At 41.2% G+C, this 20,511-nt stretch overlaps 1 protein-coding gene across 2 annotated transcripts in view; it reads left to right on the forward strand.

Moving 5' to 3' along the window:
- SETX (senataxin) overlaps positions 1 to 20,511 on the forward strand; it is a 28,252-nt gene that overhangs the window by 4,277 nt on the left and 3,464 nt on the right. The window contains exons 5-25 of one of the 2 annotated variants that reach the window (XM_027650006.1): positions 150 to 259; positions 501 to 720; positions 1,006 to 1,125; positions 2,149 to 2,320; positions 2,594 to 2,684; positions 3,444 to 7,676; positions 8,504 to 8,603; positions 9,046 to 9,222; positions 9,848 to 10,077; positions 10,571 to 10,738; positions 11,280 to 11,436; positions 12,274 to 12,375; positions 12,642 to 12,754; positions 13,368 to 13,439; positions 14,269 to 14,418; positions 14,906 to 15,013; positions 15,678 to 15,865; positions 16,488 to 16,580; positions 17,206 to 17,370; positions 17,841 to 17,981; positions 20,324 to 20,411. In XM_027650006.1, the coding sequence (XP_027505807.1) occupies positions 150 to 259; positions 501 to 720; positions 1,006 to 1,125; positions 2,149 to 2,320; positions 2,594 to 2,684; positions 3,444 to 7,676; positions 8,504 to 8,603; positions 9,046 to 9,222; positions 9,848 to 10,077; positions 10,571 to 10,738; positions 11,280 to 11,436; positions 12,274 to 12,375; positions 12,642 to 12,754; positions 13,368 to 13,439; positions 14,269 to 14,418; positions 14,906 to 15,013; positions 15,678 to 15,865; positions 16,488 to 16,580; positions 17,206 to 17,370; positions 17,841 to 17,981; positions 20,324 to 20,411 (6,998 nt within the window). The remainder of the gene's footprint in view (positions 1 to 149; positions 260 to 500; positions 721 to 1,005; positions 1,126 to 2,148; positions 2,321 to 2,593; positions 2,685 to 3,443; positions 7,677 to 8,503; positions 8,604 to 9,045; positions 9,223 to 9,847; positions 10,078 to 10,570; positions 10,739 to 11,279; positions 11,437 to 12,273; positions 12,376 to 12,641; positions 12,755 to 13,367; positions 13,440 to 14,268; positions 14,419 to 14,905; positions 15,014 to 15,677; positions 15,866 to 16,487; positions 16,581 to 17,205; positions 17,371 to 17,840; positions 17,982 to 20,323; positions 20,412 to 20,511) is intronic. The other variant, XM_027650007.1, reaches the window with a different exon arrangement.

The raw sequence follows: 20,511 nt of genomic DNA on the forward strand, positions 1-20,511 counted from the left end.
AATGAAGAGGGTGCAAATAACAAATAGTAGTTAAGCCAGAATATCAGTGTGTATGTATATATCTTCTCTGTTTATTTTGACACTAAATAGTTTATTTTTTTGTGAGCCTATAGATTAGTCCTTACTGTAGCTGTATCTTACCCTTTTAGGTGAGCTGTGTGTAGAAGTGCTCTGTAGGATGGAACTTGGCCACGATGCCTTTCAGGTCTTTGAAAAATACCCAGGAATTTATCTCTTTTTGGTGCACCCCAATGAGGTGGTAAGTTCCTTTTTCTCTTCTGCTGAATTCCAGTGAATCCTGGTTTCATGCACCATGTTAATACTGAGTGCTGTATAGTGAGCCTGGTTTTAAGATTATTTTGGAGAAAGACTTATTTATAATTATTCTCTTAGTAAAAATATGCCTTTGTCCCATTTTTAGTAGCGATGATAATCTTACAGAATTGTGATTTTTATTTGTTCTTTTTTATTAATACATAACTTTTTATTTCAATCCTTAGATTCGCCGATGGGCCATCCTGACAGCAAGGAATTTAGGGAAGGTTGACAGGGATGATTACTATGACTTAGAGGAAGTGCTGACTTGTTTGTTCAAAGTTATTGAGCTGGGGCTTTTTGAGAATCCAGATATTTACAGCTCTTCAATGTATGAAAAGGGTAAACTCATCCTTCTGCCAGCTCATTTGTATGATACAAGCAATTACAAGAACTATTGGCTGGGTGAGTATTTGTGATCAGGAGTGAATTTGTGAAATCTCTCACATTTGTAAGCACTTATTTCAGGTCAGAGCTCTACAATTTCACAGGTGCTTTGTCAAATGGAGAATTGAATGTTGCACACATACAGTAGTGAGGTTGTGTTTAATTAGTTTCATATTGCTGCTCATCTCTTGTTCTCAGGTGTTTCACTGGTAATGGCATTTGGAAAATTGATCCTGGATTTGGTGAAAATTTGAACAAATTCTTGCAAATATGCAGACAGGTTGCTTCCTTTTTATTCTCTAGGAATTTGCATGTTGCTGTCAGTGCTGGAAGAACAAGCTATGGACTCTTTGTTACTGGGCCCAGACAAACAGAATGATTTCATGCAGTCCATACTTCACACTATGGAGAAAGAAGCAGCTGGTAACTAATTTTGATACTCAGATAAAGACAGTTCACAGCCTGTTTTTATTCTTTATCAAACAAGAAAGTTTGATAAGTTCTTAGTAGTATAATGATAAGGTGATTTTAACTGAGGCTTATGTATCTTCTGGATAGTACAATATTTGGGCACTACTGACAAATGCTGAAAAATGACATTCAAAGTCTGAACTGGAGGAGGGATGGCAGTGCTTTGCCTGAGGCTGGCTTAGAGATTTTGAGAGGACAAATCTGTAATTTCTGTCATTATTTTCATTTAATGTACAAACTGCACGTGCATCCAGAATGCACATTTCATTGTGGCATGAAGTTAGAATTTCAAATCCCAAAGGGAAGAAATACCTTTTGAATTGCTGCAGCTTGCCTTAAAATTTGACTCTTCCATCTGTCTATTTGAGGGATCCCCTTTTGCAGCTGGAAATTTAGACTTATCATTTAGATTAGCAGCCCTTGGGTAGTTCTTGTAGGTCACGTGCCATGGCATAGTCTAGGAGTGGCACATGAGCCCAAGAGCAGGACTGCCTCTTGAATTACTAAATCTCTATAAGCTTAGTGTGTTTATTAAGGATACATTATCTTATATGGAGGAGGAGGAGGAATGCACTTGAAGGAAAACCTATTGCTTCTGGTATAAATGTGAAGTATAAATTGTCACAGCTGTGTAAGTTGTGCCACTCACTTCTTAGCACAGCCCAGCAAAAATCAGTGTGAAAGAATCCCTTTCATAGAGTTGAGAAGTATTTTTATTATTTAATATTAGCAATGGGCATCCAGGTTCCTGTTGATTTAAGGCTGCCTAAGGAACAGTGTCTCTATACAGGTGAGCTTGACTTTTTTCATCCTTTTTCCAGATTAAAAAGTATAGTTGCAACTTACCAGAATACTTCTTTTTATATTAATATTTAAGAAAAACCAATGAAAACCAACTACTTTCATTTTCAGCTGAGTCTGAGAATGTCCAGGACTTGCATTTCAACTGTCCCCACTGTTGCTGTTGTATTTCAGATGATTCTGCTGACCCCTTCTGGCCTGCCCTGCATTGTTTCATGGTTATTTTGGATCAGCTCGGATCTAAAGTTTGGGGTCAACTTATTGATCCTGTCCAAGCCTTTCAAACCATTATCAACAGTGAGAGCTACAAAAATGAAATTAAAAATATACGCAATAGATTTGTAAGGTCAGTGTTGGTAAGAGAATAAAACAGTTGTATGACTTTAATACCTGGTTAGAGGAGAACTTGATCTTTGATCTTGAATTTCTTGTCAGTGCTGCTGTAACTTGGGGGGGGGGGGAGGGAAATGACAAGTAAAAGATGTTTCCAACTTCAAACAGTGAAAAGTTGAAGTAGGTCCCCTAAAATAGTGAGGTTCTTTCAATAAGTGCTCACTACTTTTTGGCAACTCTGATGCCTGTTACACTTGTTAGGAGTTTTTTCTGTGTTTCTTTTTAGGACAAAATCTGAACCAGAGTCAGACTACGGTGATGACATGATTACTTGCAGTCAGATTGTGTATAATTACAACACAGAAAAGCCTCAAAAGGTATTAAACCAGTATTTTATTTTCCCATTCTCTGAACTGTGGTCACTGAGTGACATTAGCAGTTTAAAACCACCTGTAGAATATGGAGGGGTGTAGGAGGAAAGAAGAACATATCTGAGTTAGGCAGAGATGGCATTAAAGCCCTGAAATTCATGTCAAGGCCAAAATATTGTTACCTCAATGAAAATGCTGAACTCAAAAAAAAAAAAAAAAAAGGAGCTGATCATGGTGTTGTATTTTACTTTTTGTTTCTGAGTATTCTGAACTAATATATTGATTTTGGAGTAATGAGGTGGTTTGCTGTACTTTCAAATGTTAGGCAGTACTCCAAAATGGCACCATTTTTTCTTGTTACAAAGCAGATTAAACATTTGTGAATGTGCTTGTCTTGATGTCGATGTGTTGTATTTATGGAATGCCTCTTAAAGGCTTTAAATGTATATTTGATTATCTGAGGTTAAGTTATGTCAGCATAGCAGTGTCTTTGGAGAGTTCACAATGATTTTTAAAGGAACTACTACTTCACACTGACTTCACAGATTACATTTTAGGAAAATAGTTCCTTATACATGTGTTTGGTCTTTATTTTTTGCATTTTTTAAGTTTCAGTTTTGCTTTATGTTGGGATATAAGAGGTGTTAACATTTAGTGAACATACATTTGAAAGAAAGTAACTTCTGACTAGAAAAAAAACCGCCCTGTTAAGCTGTGCAGATGTGCCTATCAGTGAGGGTGATGTGTGGTGGCTTTGTTTTCCAGGACTCTGGCTGGAAGGCTGCCATCTGTCCAGAGTACTGCCCCAAAATGTATGAAGATATGCAAACACTGGCTAGTGTGCTTCAGTCTGACATGGGCAAAGCCATGCGTGTCCATCCCAGCACGTTCCTCTGGTTCATCCCTTTTGTTCAGTCGCTCATGGATCTCAAGGAGTTGGGTGTGGCCTACATAGTAGAGGTCATCCACTACCTGTGCTCAGAAATCAAAGATATTCTCATTGAAAGGCTCCAGCAGTGTGACAAAATCTCCGAGTTTTTCCTCCTCATCTTGGTGTGCATCGTTGAACTCCACAGAAATAAAAAATGCCTGCATTTGCTGTGGATCAGCTCCCAGGAGTGGGTGGAAGCAGTGGTGAGATGTGCTACTCTTCCAGCCAGGGTGTTTACGTGGCGCACGGACAAAACCTCCGGGCCCTGTGGGAAAGGCTCTTCCTCAGGATCTTTCCAAGCCTCCAACTCTGTGCAGCACGCCTGCGTGCAGCTCATACGGAGCCTTCTCAAGGAGGGCTACCAGATTGGGCAGCAGGCCCTCTGCAAGAGGTACCTGGACAAACTCAACCTCCTCCTGCGAGGAAATCTCTCCATGGGTTGGCAGCTGAACATCCAGGAGACCCAGGAATTACAAACGTGCTTAAAGCAAGTTATAAGGAGTATAAAGGGCAGAGCGTTGAGTGCCTCTGTGGCTGGAGGGAGCAGTTCAAGCTCTACAGCTTTGCCAACTGTTTCTCTAAAGCCAGAGAAGAATGCGGGTGATAATGGATTCAGGACGAGTGCACATGAGAGAGGTGACCTTCATTCTCCATTTGTCATATCAAAGGAAAGTGGAGATTGTCAAGGGAGCCTTTTCCCTAGAAGAAAAAATGCCTGGGAAGAGGAATCTAGAGATGCATCTAAAAGTTCAGCATCTTGGACAGCCACAGAAGGCGCCTTGACGGATATTAAAAAGGAACCCAATGACTTGGCAGCTCAGGAATTTATCTCTTTGGCAGCAAAACTATGTAGGAAAGTTCAGGAAAATAGGAATGATGACTTTGTGACAGGGAAATGCAATATGGATAATCAGGGCTGTAAGTCAAATGCCCAGCATTCAGATTTCAGAAGAGGCAGAGAGTTGGAAGTCAAAGAGGAAGCAGGACCCTCAACAGCAGGGTATCTGCCTGCTCAAACTCATCTTGGTTCTTCATCTTCAAGGAATGGCAAAAGTGTGCAGGAGACAAGTGTAAACAGTGTGTTTCAATCCAGAGTGGTCCCCACTAAACAGGGATCAACAGAAACATCCCTAGATTGCTCTAACTGCCCTAAAAATGGACCTAGTATGCAAGAGAAGGAAGATAACAGTACTTTGCTTTTAGGGATTAATGACACCTTGCTGAAAAAAGTATCAACAGAAGAAAAATCAGGTTTGTTGTTGAAGGCTGTGTCTAAGAATAACACGGACATGCCAGCTTCAGACTGGGAACAGCCTAATTTAAATGACCTGGCTAAATATGACTGTAAACATCAATTTTCAAACACCTTTTGTACGAATAAATTTTCAGCAAATGGCTGTTTTCCATCTAGGTCTGAAAACAAGAGGGATGTGTCCAACTCTGCTCCTCAGATCAGGCCACTGTCAGTGAAGCATGAATCAAGTGACAGGTTGTTGGAGTTTTCAGAATATTTCAAGAGGGAAAACAGTTCAGAGGGGAAAAAAGAGGATGTTGTGACAATGGTTTCTGAAGGTGATACTTTATCAGACTCCCAGGTTGATAGAGAACTCAGTAAATTATCTTTAGCTGCTTATGCCAAAAGTGTCAATTTTCCCTTGGAGTCAAGCCAGGAAAGCTCAGTGTACCATAATCTAAGTGACGTTAGGAGGAAAGTGAAAGGTGCTGTAAGATCTTCCAATGAAGGCCAAGGTACCACGTCTCTCTGTGATGCAGATTGCCCTGGCAATCAAGTCATTATAATTTCAGACTCGTCTGATGAAGAAAAAGGTGTGGATGACAAGGAGGAAACAAAAACCAAGAATGAAAATGTGTGTCCTGCAAAGCTACCTTCGACTTCCAACAGCGTTTCTGATACTGATACCAAAATGGAATCAGAACCTCCAAGGCCTCCCTTGACACTGGATGACTGTGATTCTCAGTTCTTTGAGTTTGAAACAGATACTGAGATGTTTTCAGCTTGGCAAGATACTCAAGCCTATGCTATAGAAGCAACTCAGGAGTATAAACAAGGTGATGTTTCAACAGCAGTTGACAGTAGTTCGGATGACTTCCTGAACAGTAGCATAAATGAGTGGGGTTATGATCTGGATTACCTCAGTGATGATACCATGGAAGAAGCAGCAAGCTCAGTAGAAAAGCAGGTAGAAGATATTTCTCATGAAAAAGAAGCTGACGATAAAAAAAAGACAACTAATTTGATGTTGCAAGAATCTGTGAGTAAGGAAGATGTAAAAGAGCAGCTGGAGAAATTTGCAGACAAAGGTATTGCTGCTGAAGGCTTCACCCTGGGCTCACCATTGCCTGAACCCAGAGCATCTACATCTACTATCTCATTGGCTTCAAAGCTGGCCTGGAAGAAAAACACAAGCCCCCCGAAGGCCGCGGCGAAATCTAAATTAGCAACAGCCGTTCAGAGGAGCCCCAAAAACCCCGCCGTTAAAACGGCCCAAACCAAAAAACTGCTTCAGAGCACCTCAGAACGTCCTCAGCCTGGCAGGTCAACGCCTGCTGTGGTCCCTCCTAGGAAGGTCCGGCAGCGTCCCGCTCCGACGTCGACGGTGGAGAAGCTGGGGCTGAAGAAGGGCCCCCGCAAAGCCTGTGAGCTGTCGCAGCCCTCCCGGGAGAGCGTCGCGCAGCTGCGCAGCCACGGCAAGGCCGCGGGGAGGGTGGGGGCCGCGCAGAAACTGAGGACCAAGCTCATCGATGCTCAGAGTTTGTCCGTGAAACGCAATAAGAAGTTGCTGGCCTGCCAAGACCGGCAGTTCTTAAGGCAGATGAGGCCCAAGAGAAGCGCCAAGGTGAAAAGTCCCGCGGGAAGCTCCGAGAGTAGGAGCAGAAAAGGTGCCGGGGTGCGCGTGAAATCCACGGGACAAAAGCCTCAAAGTTTTGAGCTGGTGTCTGTTGAAAGCCAAAGAGAGAAAAGAAGAGAGGAAACTGGTGGTCCCTCTGCCAGTGAGAGAAAATTTGAAAGCCTGTCTGTGGAAGAGGGGGCATGTGCCTCTAAAATGCCTGGTTCTTCAGAGTGGAACAGAAAATGGGAGGATAACAGTGTGATGGCTCCTGTCCCTGTGGATTCAAGTCTCTCTTCCACTGCACTTGGAGATGATAAAGATGAATCTTCAGGAAAAAGTTGCACTGTCCTACCTGAGAGTGAGATGAAAACTTCAAACCCAAATGGGTGTAAATCATATGAAAGCAATGAAGAAGATGATGATAATCTGTTTTTAACTCAGTTAGATCCCGTGGACATGGAATTATGTTCTCAGGAGGAAAGTTTTGAAGATACTGCTATAGCTAGTAAAACCCCAGAGGAAATGAATGTTGCTGAAAGCCTTCAGCAGAACGAGTCCCCAGCTATTCCAAAGTGTAAATACAAAGACTGCATGGAAAAAGTGGAAAAACCAGGAGAGTCCTGCAGTAAACACGCAACCACCAGCTCAGGAGCAGACCACGTGTTTGCCAAACCTTCTCTCCCTCCTCCCAAAGTAAGAAAGCCTTCCACTACCAAGATTTTCAGCTCAGTAAGCTCCTCCCGGAATGCAGCCTTCAGCAAGGACCTGGAAGACGTTAAAAAGTTACCACCACCTTCCAAAAGCAAAGTGAACGCGGCGAAACCCGCCGTGGTCAGGCCACCCCTCCCAAAAGCGTACACACCAATAGGAAATCAACCGTGCAAGGCTCCAGCCTCCAGCAACGTACCTCAACCCCAGATCTCTAATAATGTTCTCCAGTCACAAAACAGACAGTATGACAATGCTTTGAATATCTCCAGAGGGTCTGGACGAGGAGCATATTCCTCCTTTCTTGGCGCTCAGCAGCGTGATTACAGTGTTTTTGTTAATCAAGTTCTAAAGTGGACTTACGAAATGTTTGCGAACTTCAACTGCTTTGGAGCTCCAAATAATCTCCTGCAGTCTGTGGTAGCCTCTGTTCCTGTCCAATTTCAGGACTACAATGACTATTTCAATACCTTTTTCCCCTTGATGATGCTGAATGCCTTTGAAACAGTAAGTAGCTTCTGCCTTTCGGTTTGGTTGCATCAGCCCTGGTAAATTTTACCAAGAGATGAAAACCTGGTTTATGTCCTCTGTTTTACCATCTGAAAATGTTTAGATACAGATCAGAGTAGAGGAATGATTTGGGGAAAATAATCTAGACAGTTATGTTTAAGATTGGGGACTACCAGTGTTATTCACCTCGGTGAACTGGTTTTTTCCCCTGGGTGCAAATCCACAATAACATGTAAAATGAGAGACAAAGGAGGTGGTTCCTCTAGAGAATATAGGGCTCAAAGCAGAAATCTTTAAGAAACTGAGGTCTTTCAGTGACAGCATTTGTGAAAAGAGGATAAACCCCTACTGTTTTGATTTCTGTTGAGAACTTATGTGAGAGTGCTGGTTAATCCAAGAAGTATTTTTTCCCAAACTTTAATGGTTTATAGTTTAATAACACCAAGCAGTGTTCCTTCAGTTAATGTCTGAATGCTTTCAAGTTCAGTCATTGCATTACTTCCTCTATAGAAATAAGGTAAAAAATTAAGTCAGTGCCAGAGTAATATTGATATTTTAAGGTGAAAATGCACTTGGGGGAACCCACATTTGTTTTAAAAAGCTTTAAGAAAGTACATTAAATGGGTGAGTGGGAAGGAAGCAATTTTGTTTGCCCTGTGTGTTTATATATAATGTGTATGCTTATGTGAAAAAAAGAACTGGGTATGATTCTTCATGTATTTACTTGGCAGGCTGGTAGTGTATTTGCCCTTTGAGTCATGATAAGCTTTTCTTGTGATACACTAAACCCTTCAAAGTATTTTTATTTACTTTTCAACATGTAGCTGGCACAAGAGTGGGTAGAAAATCAGAAAGCAAGAGAGAAGAGTTACTGCTTCACCTTGGAGAACTTCTCTGCTGACATGAACACAGCACATTTTACAGGTAAGGATTTTTTTTTTAATAAAATCTTCTGATTTTCAAGTAGGTGATGCCTTATAGTGAGCTGGCACGTATAGTATGAGGTTCTTTTATTTCCTTTAAATACAGAAAGGATCTTGACTCTGCTGTTCTACAGAATGCATGTAACAGAAATATGTATTTTGCAGGGAATTTGTGTCTTCCCTGTCTCTCATTTGGGATTTTCTTTCAGCTTCTTTTGATAAAGTAGTCCTTGACTTGCTCTGGTTTTATGCAGTGCTGTGTTCAGGCTTAAGAATGCAGGATGAAGTTAAAATTCTATATAATCCCTTGCTGTAGTCTTTAATAGCTTTAAAAGTTAACAGATGAGTATTACTGAAATCTCTATAATGTGTTGATTGTAGCATTTCTGGAGTCGTAACCGTTTTCTTTTCAATGTTTGAATTTCACCGTGTATTTTGGGCAGCTCATTTTAGAGAAGGTGACTTGGCAAGGCAGCTTCATCCAAAGGAGGATGACTTAATCCTTTTGGTGGTCCAGATGGAAAAAGACACCTTTGGGGAAGAAAGTGGGATGGAGAACCACGTGGTGAATCACGTTGGGCTCGTGACACGATTTTCCCGTGCGTCTGGTTATACAACAAGTAAGTACCTGTGGTGGGAATGAGAGTGGGATTCTTCTTGGTGCCATAAAATAATTCTTCATAGCTGGCTGTTGGTATATACTACTTCCCTCAGAGGAAATGGGGTTGTTTTCCCACTCTAGCATGTCTGTTCCATGGTAGAAGTTTTGTAAAAAGTCGGGAACTGAAGCTGCAGAGCTGCTTTCTGTTTTCCTGGGGACTTCCTTCAATACAAATGTTAATACTTCATGTAAGAACAGAAGCTTACAATGAGTAGGTGCTCTGCACACATCTTTAGGTAGGGCATTGCCATGAGAGATAAGTGCCATGAACTTCTGTGATGTCACTGACTGAAATTGTCACTGTCTTCTGGAACTGAAATTGTGAATTACCAGGATCACCAAGTATCCAGTACCTGCCTGATTAAAGCAGTGATCTGAGCAGTTTTACAGAGCACTGATTTTTTTTTTTTTTAATGGAGATGGGGAAGTGTTGGGGTTTCTGCAAGAGTTAGTTGTTGGCTCTTTAGTAGAAGACAGCACCTTGTTCTGGTGAATTAATGGAGTGTGTTACTGAAGTATCTTTCAGTTAACAGTTTGGATATTTGAATTAACAGCTTGGTTTTTTTCTTCCTCTCCTTTACCAGGACAGCAGGAGCAGCACACTGTCTGTCACCTCACTGTGCAAACCAGAGGCAACCTGTCCTTCTGCATCCACAAACAAGTGAAGTGTGTGGTGGTTGGGTCCCTGGTGACCACACACCGAACCTTCAAAGGTCTGCTGCTGCTGAGCAGGAGTCCCCTGGCCAGACCCATCATAAACCCCTGCTACAATGACTTCTGTCCCAGAGATCTGCCTGTGGCCTCAGGAAGTGCTGTAAGTCCTGCAGCTACAAGGGGGACAGGATTAACAAAGTGGGCGTTTGGGCCTTGGGAGTTTTGCAGATCTGGTTGTGGGAGTGACCAAGAGCAAACAAACGAGTTCCAAAAGCACTGAGACATTGTGACAACTTTTCAGAGCTGATTGATTGGGTGGAGAGGAGTCTGAACTTGCTCAGGTGTTTGTGCTGTATTGACATTGTGTGCTTCAAGCAGCTTTCTGTTTTCTTTTTCCTTACTTGGAGAAGTGTTCAGGAAATAAGACATAGTATGGAAAAGGTAATGTGAAAATAAGGGTGTGGAGAGTAAACAAAATCTTCTGTACAACTTTCAGGTCAGGATTGGGTGTGCATCAAGAGCAAACCTAGAATCAAAAGCTTCCCTGCCCTTCCAGCTTTTGAGTTGTAGCAGGAGGGGTGGGGATGTTCTGTAAATACATGAAAGGTTTGATCAACATTAATTTGTTATTTTTTCCCCATCTATTCCTTCAGGCTTCTTATATGAATGAATACAATGAAGATCAAAAGAGAGCCATTGAGACAGCTTATGCCATGCTAAAGCAACATCCAGGGCTTCCCAAGATCTGCCTCATCCATGGGCCACCTGGGACAGGGAAATCAAAAACTATTGTAGGACTTCTGTCTCGTGTTTTGAGAGAAGTAAGTGAACCTGATGTGAAGGTCATGTGCTGGGGTTTGGTTCCTCAATGGAAGTCAGTGATAACTTAAACTAATTGAAAATGTAGTATTGGTAATTACTGAGGGTGTCATTTATGGAGCTGATGTGATTAAATCTGTTTTGTATAGGGTGGAAAGGTGGAAATAATACCTTATGGAACACTTATTTTTTAGAACTTAAAATGGAAAAATCAAGAAAACGTGCACAATTGTAGTATAGACACTTGTTACATAAAAAAAGTAATATTTTGATTTATTAAAGAATGTTATTTGACCTGTCCCTCTTAATGTTTTTCATATAAGCAGCCAGTAGATTCAAGTACATTATTGAAGGGAATTTATGCAAATAGTATTAATATATTTGATTGCTTGTTCCTCAGTATAAAACATACCTTAAGGGATGTTCAAGTGCCAGAGCCCCCACACTCTGCCTGCTGATTAAGTGAACGTACTGTCTGGCTTCTAAATCACAAATGAATAAATGTAAAGAGCCCGTTTTGGTTTGTTGTGAATTCCTCTACAGAACACCAGGAATGAGAAAACAGCCCGGAAAAAGAATTCCAAGATGAAGCCAAACCGTTTTCTGGTCTGTGCCCCATCAAACGCTGCTGTGGATGAGCTCATGAAAAAGATCATCGTGGCCTTTAAGGAAAAGTGCCAAAACAAACAGGAGCCTTTGGGTATGGCTTGTTTCAAAATTCTGTTTTTATGTTAAACAGGCAAAGCCTGAAGGAGGAACTGAAACAGTTGATCACACATTGTACTTACATGCTCCTCTGAGCAGCTCTTTCCTCTTGCAGAACGTACCCGGTACATCCTCACACTGTTGTTAATTTTAATGTGCTTTTCTAAAAGGTGTGTTGTGTGTTTCTTTTTAAATAAATTGCACTTTGTTTTTATATAGACAGTGATCTCATGCTGTTGGTTTAAGTTCATCAGTTTTTAAGCACTTAAAAATTTGAACACAAGGCCATTGCCTTGATTTTGAATAAAGTCAGATTTTGCTGATCATGAGGAACAAAGCGGTGAAAGTTTTGATGTGTCAGAGCCTCTCATTTTTCCTCCTCTCAGTCTGTGAATAACACAAAGTAGATGAATTCAGAACAAGGTATTTTGTCTGTGGCAAGGGGAAAAATATCTGTGTTGTAACCAGATGTTAATTTTTATTGACTTACCAACTGCGTTTCTTGATGGTATAATTGTCTAAATTAGGAGTTCTGTAAACCTGAGAATAAGATGTAATTCTGTAATTCTGTTAATTCCAAATAACATTATTAAGCGTTAGCCACCACTGAAACACAGGTAACATCTTTATTTTTTAGAGTCTGGAATTACTGGATTTTTTGTAGCTGCATTTAGATAAGTACATTTAGATAATTGTTGCAAACCCCAGATAAGTAGAAAAGGAAAAGCCTTGTTTGATATCCACGATGTTAACATTTTTTTAACTCTCATAGCGAAGTGGAGAGATGACTGGAGTAATGTAGAAGTATTTTGACTCTGTTTTTTTTAAACAGGAAATTGTGGTGATATCAAATTAGTGCGACTCGGTGCCGAAAAAGCCATCAACAACGAAGTCCGGGCATTTAGCCTGGATAAGCAAGTGGAACATAGAATGAGTAAGTAACATGCAAATCAGACTTTCCCTCAGTCTTCTTTAAGAACTTGATGATGTTTTACTCATGGAACTACGTGTCCTGTAAGAAGGAAGATTCTTCTACAGGAGTATTGCAGCAAAGCGTTGTTTTTCTCAGACTTAGTGGGAAGGTGGTAGTTTATATATGGACCATTTGCTCTTAAAAGTTTCATATCCCTGACTGAGAACAAGAGTTGTTGTGACAGTTTTTCTTGTTCCTCCTGCAACTTGTCCTTTGGTTTGTGACAGAACGAAAGCCAGGGGACTCTGACCAGGATGTTCAGAAGAAAAAAGCAGCTCTGGATGAGAAGCTGGACATGCTGTCCCGGCAGCGTGCCATGCACAGATGTGAGAAGAGAGAGGTAGCAAGATAACTTTTAATCCTGTTTGTAGAATTGAAAGCATAAAGAACTACTTTATGTCAGCTCCGAGCAGTAACTGTAAAAGGGAATGAAGAACTTTGCATCAGGGATTTTTTTTTTTTTGTTTCTTTATGCCACTGGTTGCTCATGCCACTTGTTGCTCCAGTGTTCAGTTTGATTCTGTCACCATTAGTTTTTAATGTAACCATGTTTATAAACCTTAATGGTTTAATTTGATTGTATACTTCAAAGCTCTTATTTTCTTTCACTGGAAATAGTAAGGCACCTTGTGACCTGGAGTTTTGGAATATGTGTTGCACTTGAAGTTTCCCACTTTTTTCTGTTCTTGTTTAAAAATTGGGAATTTCTGCTCAAATTATAGATTTCTGATGGTGAACCATTTCCCAGTTTCACAGAAATATAAGAGGTAGTATTGTGTGTTGCAAAACCTAACTATGTTGGCAACTTTGCAAGAAACTGCTCGGCTTTTTTGTACACATCTGATATTAAAAGTCAGTCTGAGCAAGACTAAATGTAGGGTATGGGAGGAAAGAAGAAATATGGGAAATGGGTGGTATTAAAGGTGGTTTCTCTTTATTTTTTCCCCATCTAGAGTCAAATGTTAGATGAAGAGATTGCCAGACTTGCAAAGGAGAGACAACAACTTGCTTCTCAGCAAAAGGAGGTAGGAATTTATCTTTAAGGCAGCTCTCTATTAAACTTCAGCTGATGTATTTATATTTAATTGTGGTGGAATTTGGTTTTGATGTAGTTGGGAATATTTATAAAGTAAATAAAAGGTTATAAGCTGAGTAAGTTATGGACAGGCAGGTGTGAAATCTGGGTGTGTGCTCTGGCTGGGAAAAAAACCAGCAACAAACAGAAAAACCAAACAGGAATATTCACTGTTAAAATTAAGGGTGAATTTTAAACAAAATGTAACGTTTGACAAATAAGGTAATAAAAATGTGCATGTCCTCGTGTTCTAGGATGTATCTTCATCCACACTTTCATAGTCCTGCTGGAATTGAGATATTCTTAAATGTTTCTGAGTAAAGCAACAGCTGGAGGGTTTTCTGTGTGTTTGTAGATCTGAAAGGGGAAACAGGCACTGATAGCAAAACCAGTAATTAATGCAAAGTAGCATGAACAGTGAGATGAATGGAGATTCCTCTAATGAATATATGCTGACCCTTAATGGTCACGGAGGCTTGGAGTTACAAATAGGATGGCAAACTAAACTCTGCTCTCAGTTAGTGTGTTTAGATTGCATAGCGGTAGAAAGGAGTATGTCTTTCCAGTTTGCCACCCTCGATGGCACTGACCTGTAATTTCAAGTGAAGGGAACACTTCAGTTAAATAAACTTGTGACTTTCATTTGTCATCACGGAGACATTTCCATTGGGATGGTGCATCGCGCACGAGCTGGTTGGCAATTAGACCTGTCCAGGCAGTTAACAGTTGCTCTGAGGAGGTTACAGAAAGCTAAAAGAGGTGTCCTGTTGTACTTGAAGGTTCGTGGGCACTCCCAGAAGGTCCAGACAGACATCATCCTGGAGTCTGACATCATCTGCTGCACCCTGAGCACCAGTGGAGGGAGTCTGCTGGAATCGGCTTTTGCACGGCAAGGCCACGACCCCTTCAGCTGTGTCATCGTGGATGAGGTCAGAGGAGCTGTTTGGGACTCCAGTGTTCTAGCTCTGCTTGAGCTACTTGTAGTTGTTTGGCTGCTGGTAGAATATACTGTGGGTTTCCTGCCCCATCCCCACCTTTTAACTGATACCCAGCCAGTCCTGCTGTGTAGAACCATGAGGAGAAAGAATGACTTTTAATTGCCTCTTTTGCTGACTTGTTTGGTGCTTTAATGGCAGGCAGCTTTTACTTGAAAATCATGGCTAAAGTGTGGTTCTTGCTGCAGAGATTTCCAGATGGTTTGGTTATATTTATATCTGTTTGGAGAGCTCTACAAATGCAACAATAAAATAAATCTGGTTGCAGTTTTTAACTAGGCAAAAGTCCTTCTTTTTCCTCTCTTTTTTTTTTTTTAAGAAGACTTAAAGCATGTAAGTTATCTGGCTGTGTTACAGGAAATTTAACATACTTCCCTCCTTTGCTTACAACTACTTTTTGTCCTGTCTGCATTTACAAAAGGCAGGGCAGTCCTGTGAGGTGGAGACACTGATTCCACTGATCCATCGCTGTAACAAACTCGTCCTTGTTGGAGATCCCAAACAGCTCCCTCCTACTGTGAAATCAGTAGTAAGTGTTCAAACTATACCCTTTTTTCTTGCTATGTAGTTTAAGAATCGTATTTATAGAAAATATTTAAAGGAGGGGAAAAGAGACATTTTATTGTGGCAATAGAAACTTCAGGTGGGTTGTGAGGGATGTTGTGGCAGGCTGGTATCTTATTTTGGGAGCTTCAGTGTCACATTCCTTAAGGAAGGGAGGAGGAAGACTACCTGTTTGTATGGGCACTTCCTTACCCTACAGGCATGTTCTAAGGGTGAACATATAGGAGCACTTCCTTGTATCCAACACTCTGGACTGTTTTAAACACCTGATGAAGAAAGGAGAGAAAACAGACTGGCTTCCTTAGAGGGATAAATTCTCTAGAGGCTTGTTTAATGAGATCCCACCTGAAAGGCTTTGCTTTTCATTACGGATGTTTTTAAAATGTTACTGTGTTGTGACTCACAAAGGAAAGTTGCCTTGCTAAAGACAGAAATTCACATTTATGCAGGTTGACCTTTACTGCAATAGTAAGACTAACACCCATGAAAAATTGAAGTGCAAGTAGTTGCCATTTTGCCAGCGATTTAGAAGAAAACAAATAGCTTTAATTTCAGAAAAAACCCAAATTCCTCTTCGTAATTTGAGACCTAATTCCCCAGCAGTCAGTGTCCTGTTCTCCCTCTGGCAGAAAGCTCAGCAGTATGGCTATGACCAGTCCTTGATGGCACGTCTGCAGAGGCTCCTGGAGGAGCAAGTGCAGAGGAACGTTCTGCGGAGCCTGCCCGTGGTGCAGCTCACTGTGCAGTACAGGATGCACCCTGACATCTGCCTCTTCCCATCCAACTATGTCTATGGCAAAACCCTGAAGACTGCCAAGTGAGTAGATCTCTGTTTTTCTTTCTATCAAAGATAATTTCTCAGGTCGGGATATTCTGTTAAGTCTAAAAATTCTTCAGGTTGGGGGGTGGGGAAGATGGTTCATGGGAGAAATTGTGCATTCCATGTCCTGTCAGTGCTGGCTTTGATGGGTGAGTTTACTAGATCCCTTAAAGTGGAGCATACAGACTGCCAAGAGCTCATTTTTAGGCCTCAGTGTATTTGGGGAGCAGTGAAAATTAAGGACTCTGGTAGAGGGGGGTAAAGCTGAAAGTTGGAATCAGAGAATTGTTAAGGTTGGAAAAGACCTTTCAAGATCATCGAGTTCAAGTGTCAGCCATGTTCACCATTAAACCATGTCCTCAAGTGTCACACGATTTTGGGACATTTCCAGGAATGGTGACTGTCACTTCCTTGGACAGTTTGTTCCAATGCTTCACAACCCTTTCCCTGGAAAAAAAAAAATTCCTAATATTTAATCCAAACCTGTGTTGGTGCAACTCGAAGCCATTTCCTCTCATCCTGTAGAGTTCCCTGTGTTTGATAACCTTGATGTAAATAAATGAAGTATCAGTTGTTAGCATTTCTGTATGGTTACCTAGTGATTAAATGTTATTTACAGAGCAATAGAAGAGAACAGATGTTCTTCAGACTGGCCATTCCAGCCCTACCTTATTTTTGATGTAGCAGATGGTCGTGAGGAGCGAGACTGCGAGTAAGTCCTGCATTTTAATCAGCCAAAGTTCAGATTTTCTGATAATTAATTACCCAGAGAAGGCTTATCTTCTCTTCTCTCTTGTTCCCAATATGCACTAAGTGGCTAGAACTGCGTTTTTTTACTTGATTTGATTTACTTTTGCAAAAAACAACTGTTGAATGGTTTTGATTTGTTTTGGTTTTTTTTTTAAATCTGAAACTGGTTTTAATCCTGGTTTGACTTACCTGTTAGATGCCAGTAAGTGCCTTCAGGCTCTGCTAACTCTATAATAGTTTGAGTTCCTAATTATTTTTTTATCATCAGTGACTTCCCTTTCCCAGGTGCAGGCTGAGGTGATGCCAGGAGGTGGCAGGCTCCGACCTCCCCTTTGCCTGTTGTGTAAGGAAGGCACAGCTGGGAGGTGCTAAAGGAACATGGAAGTGCAGCCTTTCCCTTCCTGCACTTCTCGTGGTTGGCAGTCCCTCCTCAGTGTCTGTTTGCCAAATTCTTTGAGCCTCTGTGTGAAAGAGGCTGCACAAGTTCAAGCCAGGCTGTGACTCACAATCCCCCAGCAAACTGGGCATTGAATTGGAAAAGATCTGTCAAAGGTGTTTCTGTAATGTTTCCATTTTGTCCTGTTCAGCTCTTACAGTAACCCTCGGGAAGTGAAGCTGGTGATGGAATTAATTAGAACAATTAAGGAAAAAAGGAAGGATCTGGGTCTCCGTCGCATTGGAATAATCACCCCTTACAGTGCACAGAAAAAGAGAATTCAAGGTCAACTGGACAGTGTGTTTAGGAATAACAGGTAAAGAAACCACGAGTTTTCAAATGAGAACTGGCTCTTGCATACTAATCCTTTGTTTATCCTCTTAAAGGAATGGCAAAAACTCTCAAACTTCTTTGTCTACTGCTAAAATTTGTATTTGGTTGTGCCTTCAAAGGGGAAGTGCAACCCTCTTGCTTAAAACAGGCATGGTCTCCTTGTACTATTTCTTAGTTATTACCAGTGCACATGCTTTGATTATATTGCTGTTCTGAATAAAGCTGATTTAAAAGACAACCTAAAATTCCAAGCTGTGTGGACCAGAGCAGCTTTTCAGTAATGATGCTGCTCTCAGAAAAGTAAATTCATCTTTTAGGCTCGTACACAGAAGCAGAAATTCACCCTGGGTGGTTTTGACAGAGCATTAAGGACAGTGTTTGGACTCTTTGCATCAGTGAGTTGCTGAAAAATTCAGCTAATAGAATCAGCAAGCTGTTAAATTCTTTCTTCAACAGCCCAGGAGAAGTGGACACAGTGGATGCATTCCAGGGTCGAGAGAAGGATTGTGTCATAGTGTCCTGTGTCCGGGCAAACAGCTCTGAGGGGTCAGCACTGACATATGTCCAGGCAAACAGCACCAAAGGATCCATTGGGTACGTGTCCTGCACTGAACTGCAAGTTACATTTCCAATGACACTGTGGATAAAGTTGTATTTTTGATAGGACCAGTGAGAACGTTGCAGAGAACAAGTCACTTCTACCAGTCAGTGAATTAAAGGGCATGAATTCATGTTACTGGTTTGAGATCTGAGAACAGAAGGGTCAGGAAAATGCTGGTGTTCTGCTCTCTGTTCCTTGCTGATCCATTTGCACGGCTCCCTTAGCCTGTCACTCTTTGGGTTTGGCAGGATTGGCCTTGGGGTCTTGGCTCTGTGCATTAATTCTGCAGCAGTTACTGTTCCTGTAGCTTTTGGCACATGTTGTAACTTTCTGAATGCTGTTCTCTCAAAATGTGACTGTTGCTGTCCTGTTAGTACAGCATTCTGTCTGTGAAAATATGGGTAACTAGTTATATATGTCACTTGGAACGTGATGTAGCCAAGCTGGATCTGGGATTTGTAGATGAATATCCTTGTCTTTTGAGTAAAGGGCAAATTTGCAGGAATCTTGATTCAAGAGCACAGATTTGTTCATTTTATATGTTGCTTTTTCTGTCTGAAACAGAAGGAACTAAACACTGAATGTGCTATTTAACCCCAGAGCACTACAGCAGTTGCTGATTTGTTTCTGTAACTTGTGGATAACTTTACTTAAAAAAATGGTAGTGGAAATATGAAATATGCCTTCTCAGAGTTTGCTGGCTTCTAAGTTAAACTATAGAAAGCCTAGTTGCATAAACAAAAATCTACATACCAGGTTTCACTAAGCTGCTTATGTTTCTCTGATTGCAAGACAAATGGCTTTTAATTGTGCTGATCCACGTTACTGTGGGAGGAGAAATAATCTAAATCCTACAGTAAACAACAACAATGCTTTTTGAAGTTTTCTTCATCTGGTTGATTTGAGTTTGGAAACTGAAGGCAGCTGGAACCTGCCAGTTCTTTTGGCTGACACAGGACTTAACTTCTTTCTGTTCTTTTTGAAGAAAACTTTCCAGCTTACTGTAAAAATATATGAAGGTTTATATATTCAAGCTTTGCCTTAGCAGCTGTAGGTGCTGATGACTTGGACATCTGTGTTTCAGGGTGAGGTGTGATGGGATAAGTTTGCCACACCCTGATCTTGTAGCTCAGCAAAGTATTTTGTTCTCCACTGCTGGTCCAGTGTTAAATTTACTCTGAAAGTAACTTGCAAAGGGAGGAGAAAATGCCAAGAGATGACAATGGATTTTTTTTTTCTTTCCTGAGAAGGTTATCTTACTGTCTTTCAATTGGAGAAGCTGTTAAGAATATTTAGTAGTCTTTCAAAATCCCCCTCTTTTACTTCTCGAGACCTAGAGAATTATAATACCTGTGCTGCTGTATCCTCTCCCCCATCTGCTTCCTGCCTTTCTCACTTTATTCCTGCACTGTCCAAGTTTTTGGAGGTGACTCTGTGGTTTTTGCAATCTTTACTGCAGGGGTTATGAATCTGCTGAAGATGAGGTCTCAGTGCAGTGCCCACAGTGTCAGGCACTGATAGTGAACACACTCAAACTAAATTGTACATGGACTTTGATTTGCAGCTGTTGCTTGGTATGGAATAAACTCTGCATTTGGGGAGCTTTTTTAATTAGATAAGAAATAGTTCATATTTAGTTTCACAGACCTTTTTTTGAGTTTTCATAAGTAAGTCCTAACAGAAATGAACCTTTAAGAATACACTAAGCATTTGCTTAGGTTTCAGTACCTCAGTGATCCCACAAAAACAGAACTAGACACTCTTCATAGTGCAAAACCAGAGTTTGTTCTGCAAGAACACACTTTCCACTCTTGAAGCATGACAAAGCAAAAGTCTGCCTTGATGTGCTTCTAGTGCAGGTCACCTTTAAAATAAAATATTCATGTCCAGTGCGCAGTATTTCAGTAGGATATTTTCCCATTAATCATGCCAAATATTGTTAATCTATTTCAGTTCAAGTCAAAAAGGAGCTTAAAGTCTTGATAGGTGAAGTGAGGTTGATGTCCTCAGTACTTTGAGGAACGTTTAAGGAAGCAGTGGTTGGCATTAAGAGGGGATTTGCTCTAAGAAAGGAAACATCAATGGCAAGAGCTGGAAAGAACTGGAATTCCCTTCAAGGAATCAGAGTGGTGAAAGAAAACACAGTTCATGCCAGGCCTTCCACGTAAGGCAGGGCTGCTGCCAGGGGGTCTGGGGCTGGGGCAGGAACTGCTGCCACTGCCTGTGGAGCTGCTGCTGCTCATTTCACTGACACTTAATTTTATCTCTTTTTCTCACAACCCCTAAACCCTATGGAAGGAGTAGTTTAAGAGCTCAGTTTTGTCTTGTCACTCAGGTTCCTGGCAAGTCTTCAGCGCCTGAACGTCACCATCACCCGAGCCAGGTTCAGCCTCTTCATCCTGGGCAGGCTGCAGACCCTCATGGTAGGTGCAGTGCCAGCTGGACAGTCGTCTGTGATCCACTCTCGAGGCAGGGCTGGGAACTCAAACCCATCCTCAAGACTTCTCCTGGGAAGAGAATAAA

This window comes from Corapipo altera, unplaced genomic scaffold (assembly GCF_003945725.1).
Source record: "Corapipo altera isolate COAL_440 unplaced genomic scaffold, ASM394572v1 268, whole genome shotgun sequence".
Taxonomy (NCBI): Eukaryota; Metazoa; Chordata; class Aves; order Passeriformes; family Pipridae; genus Corapipo; species Corapipo altera.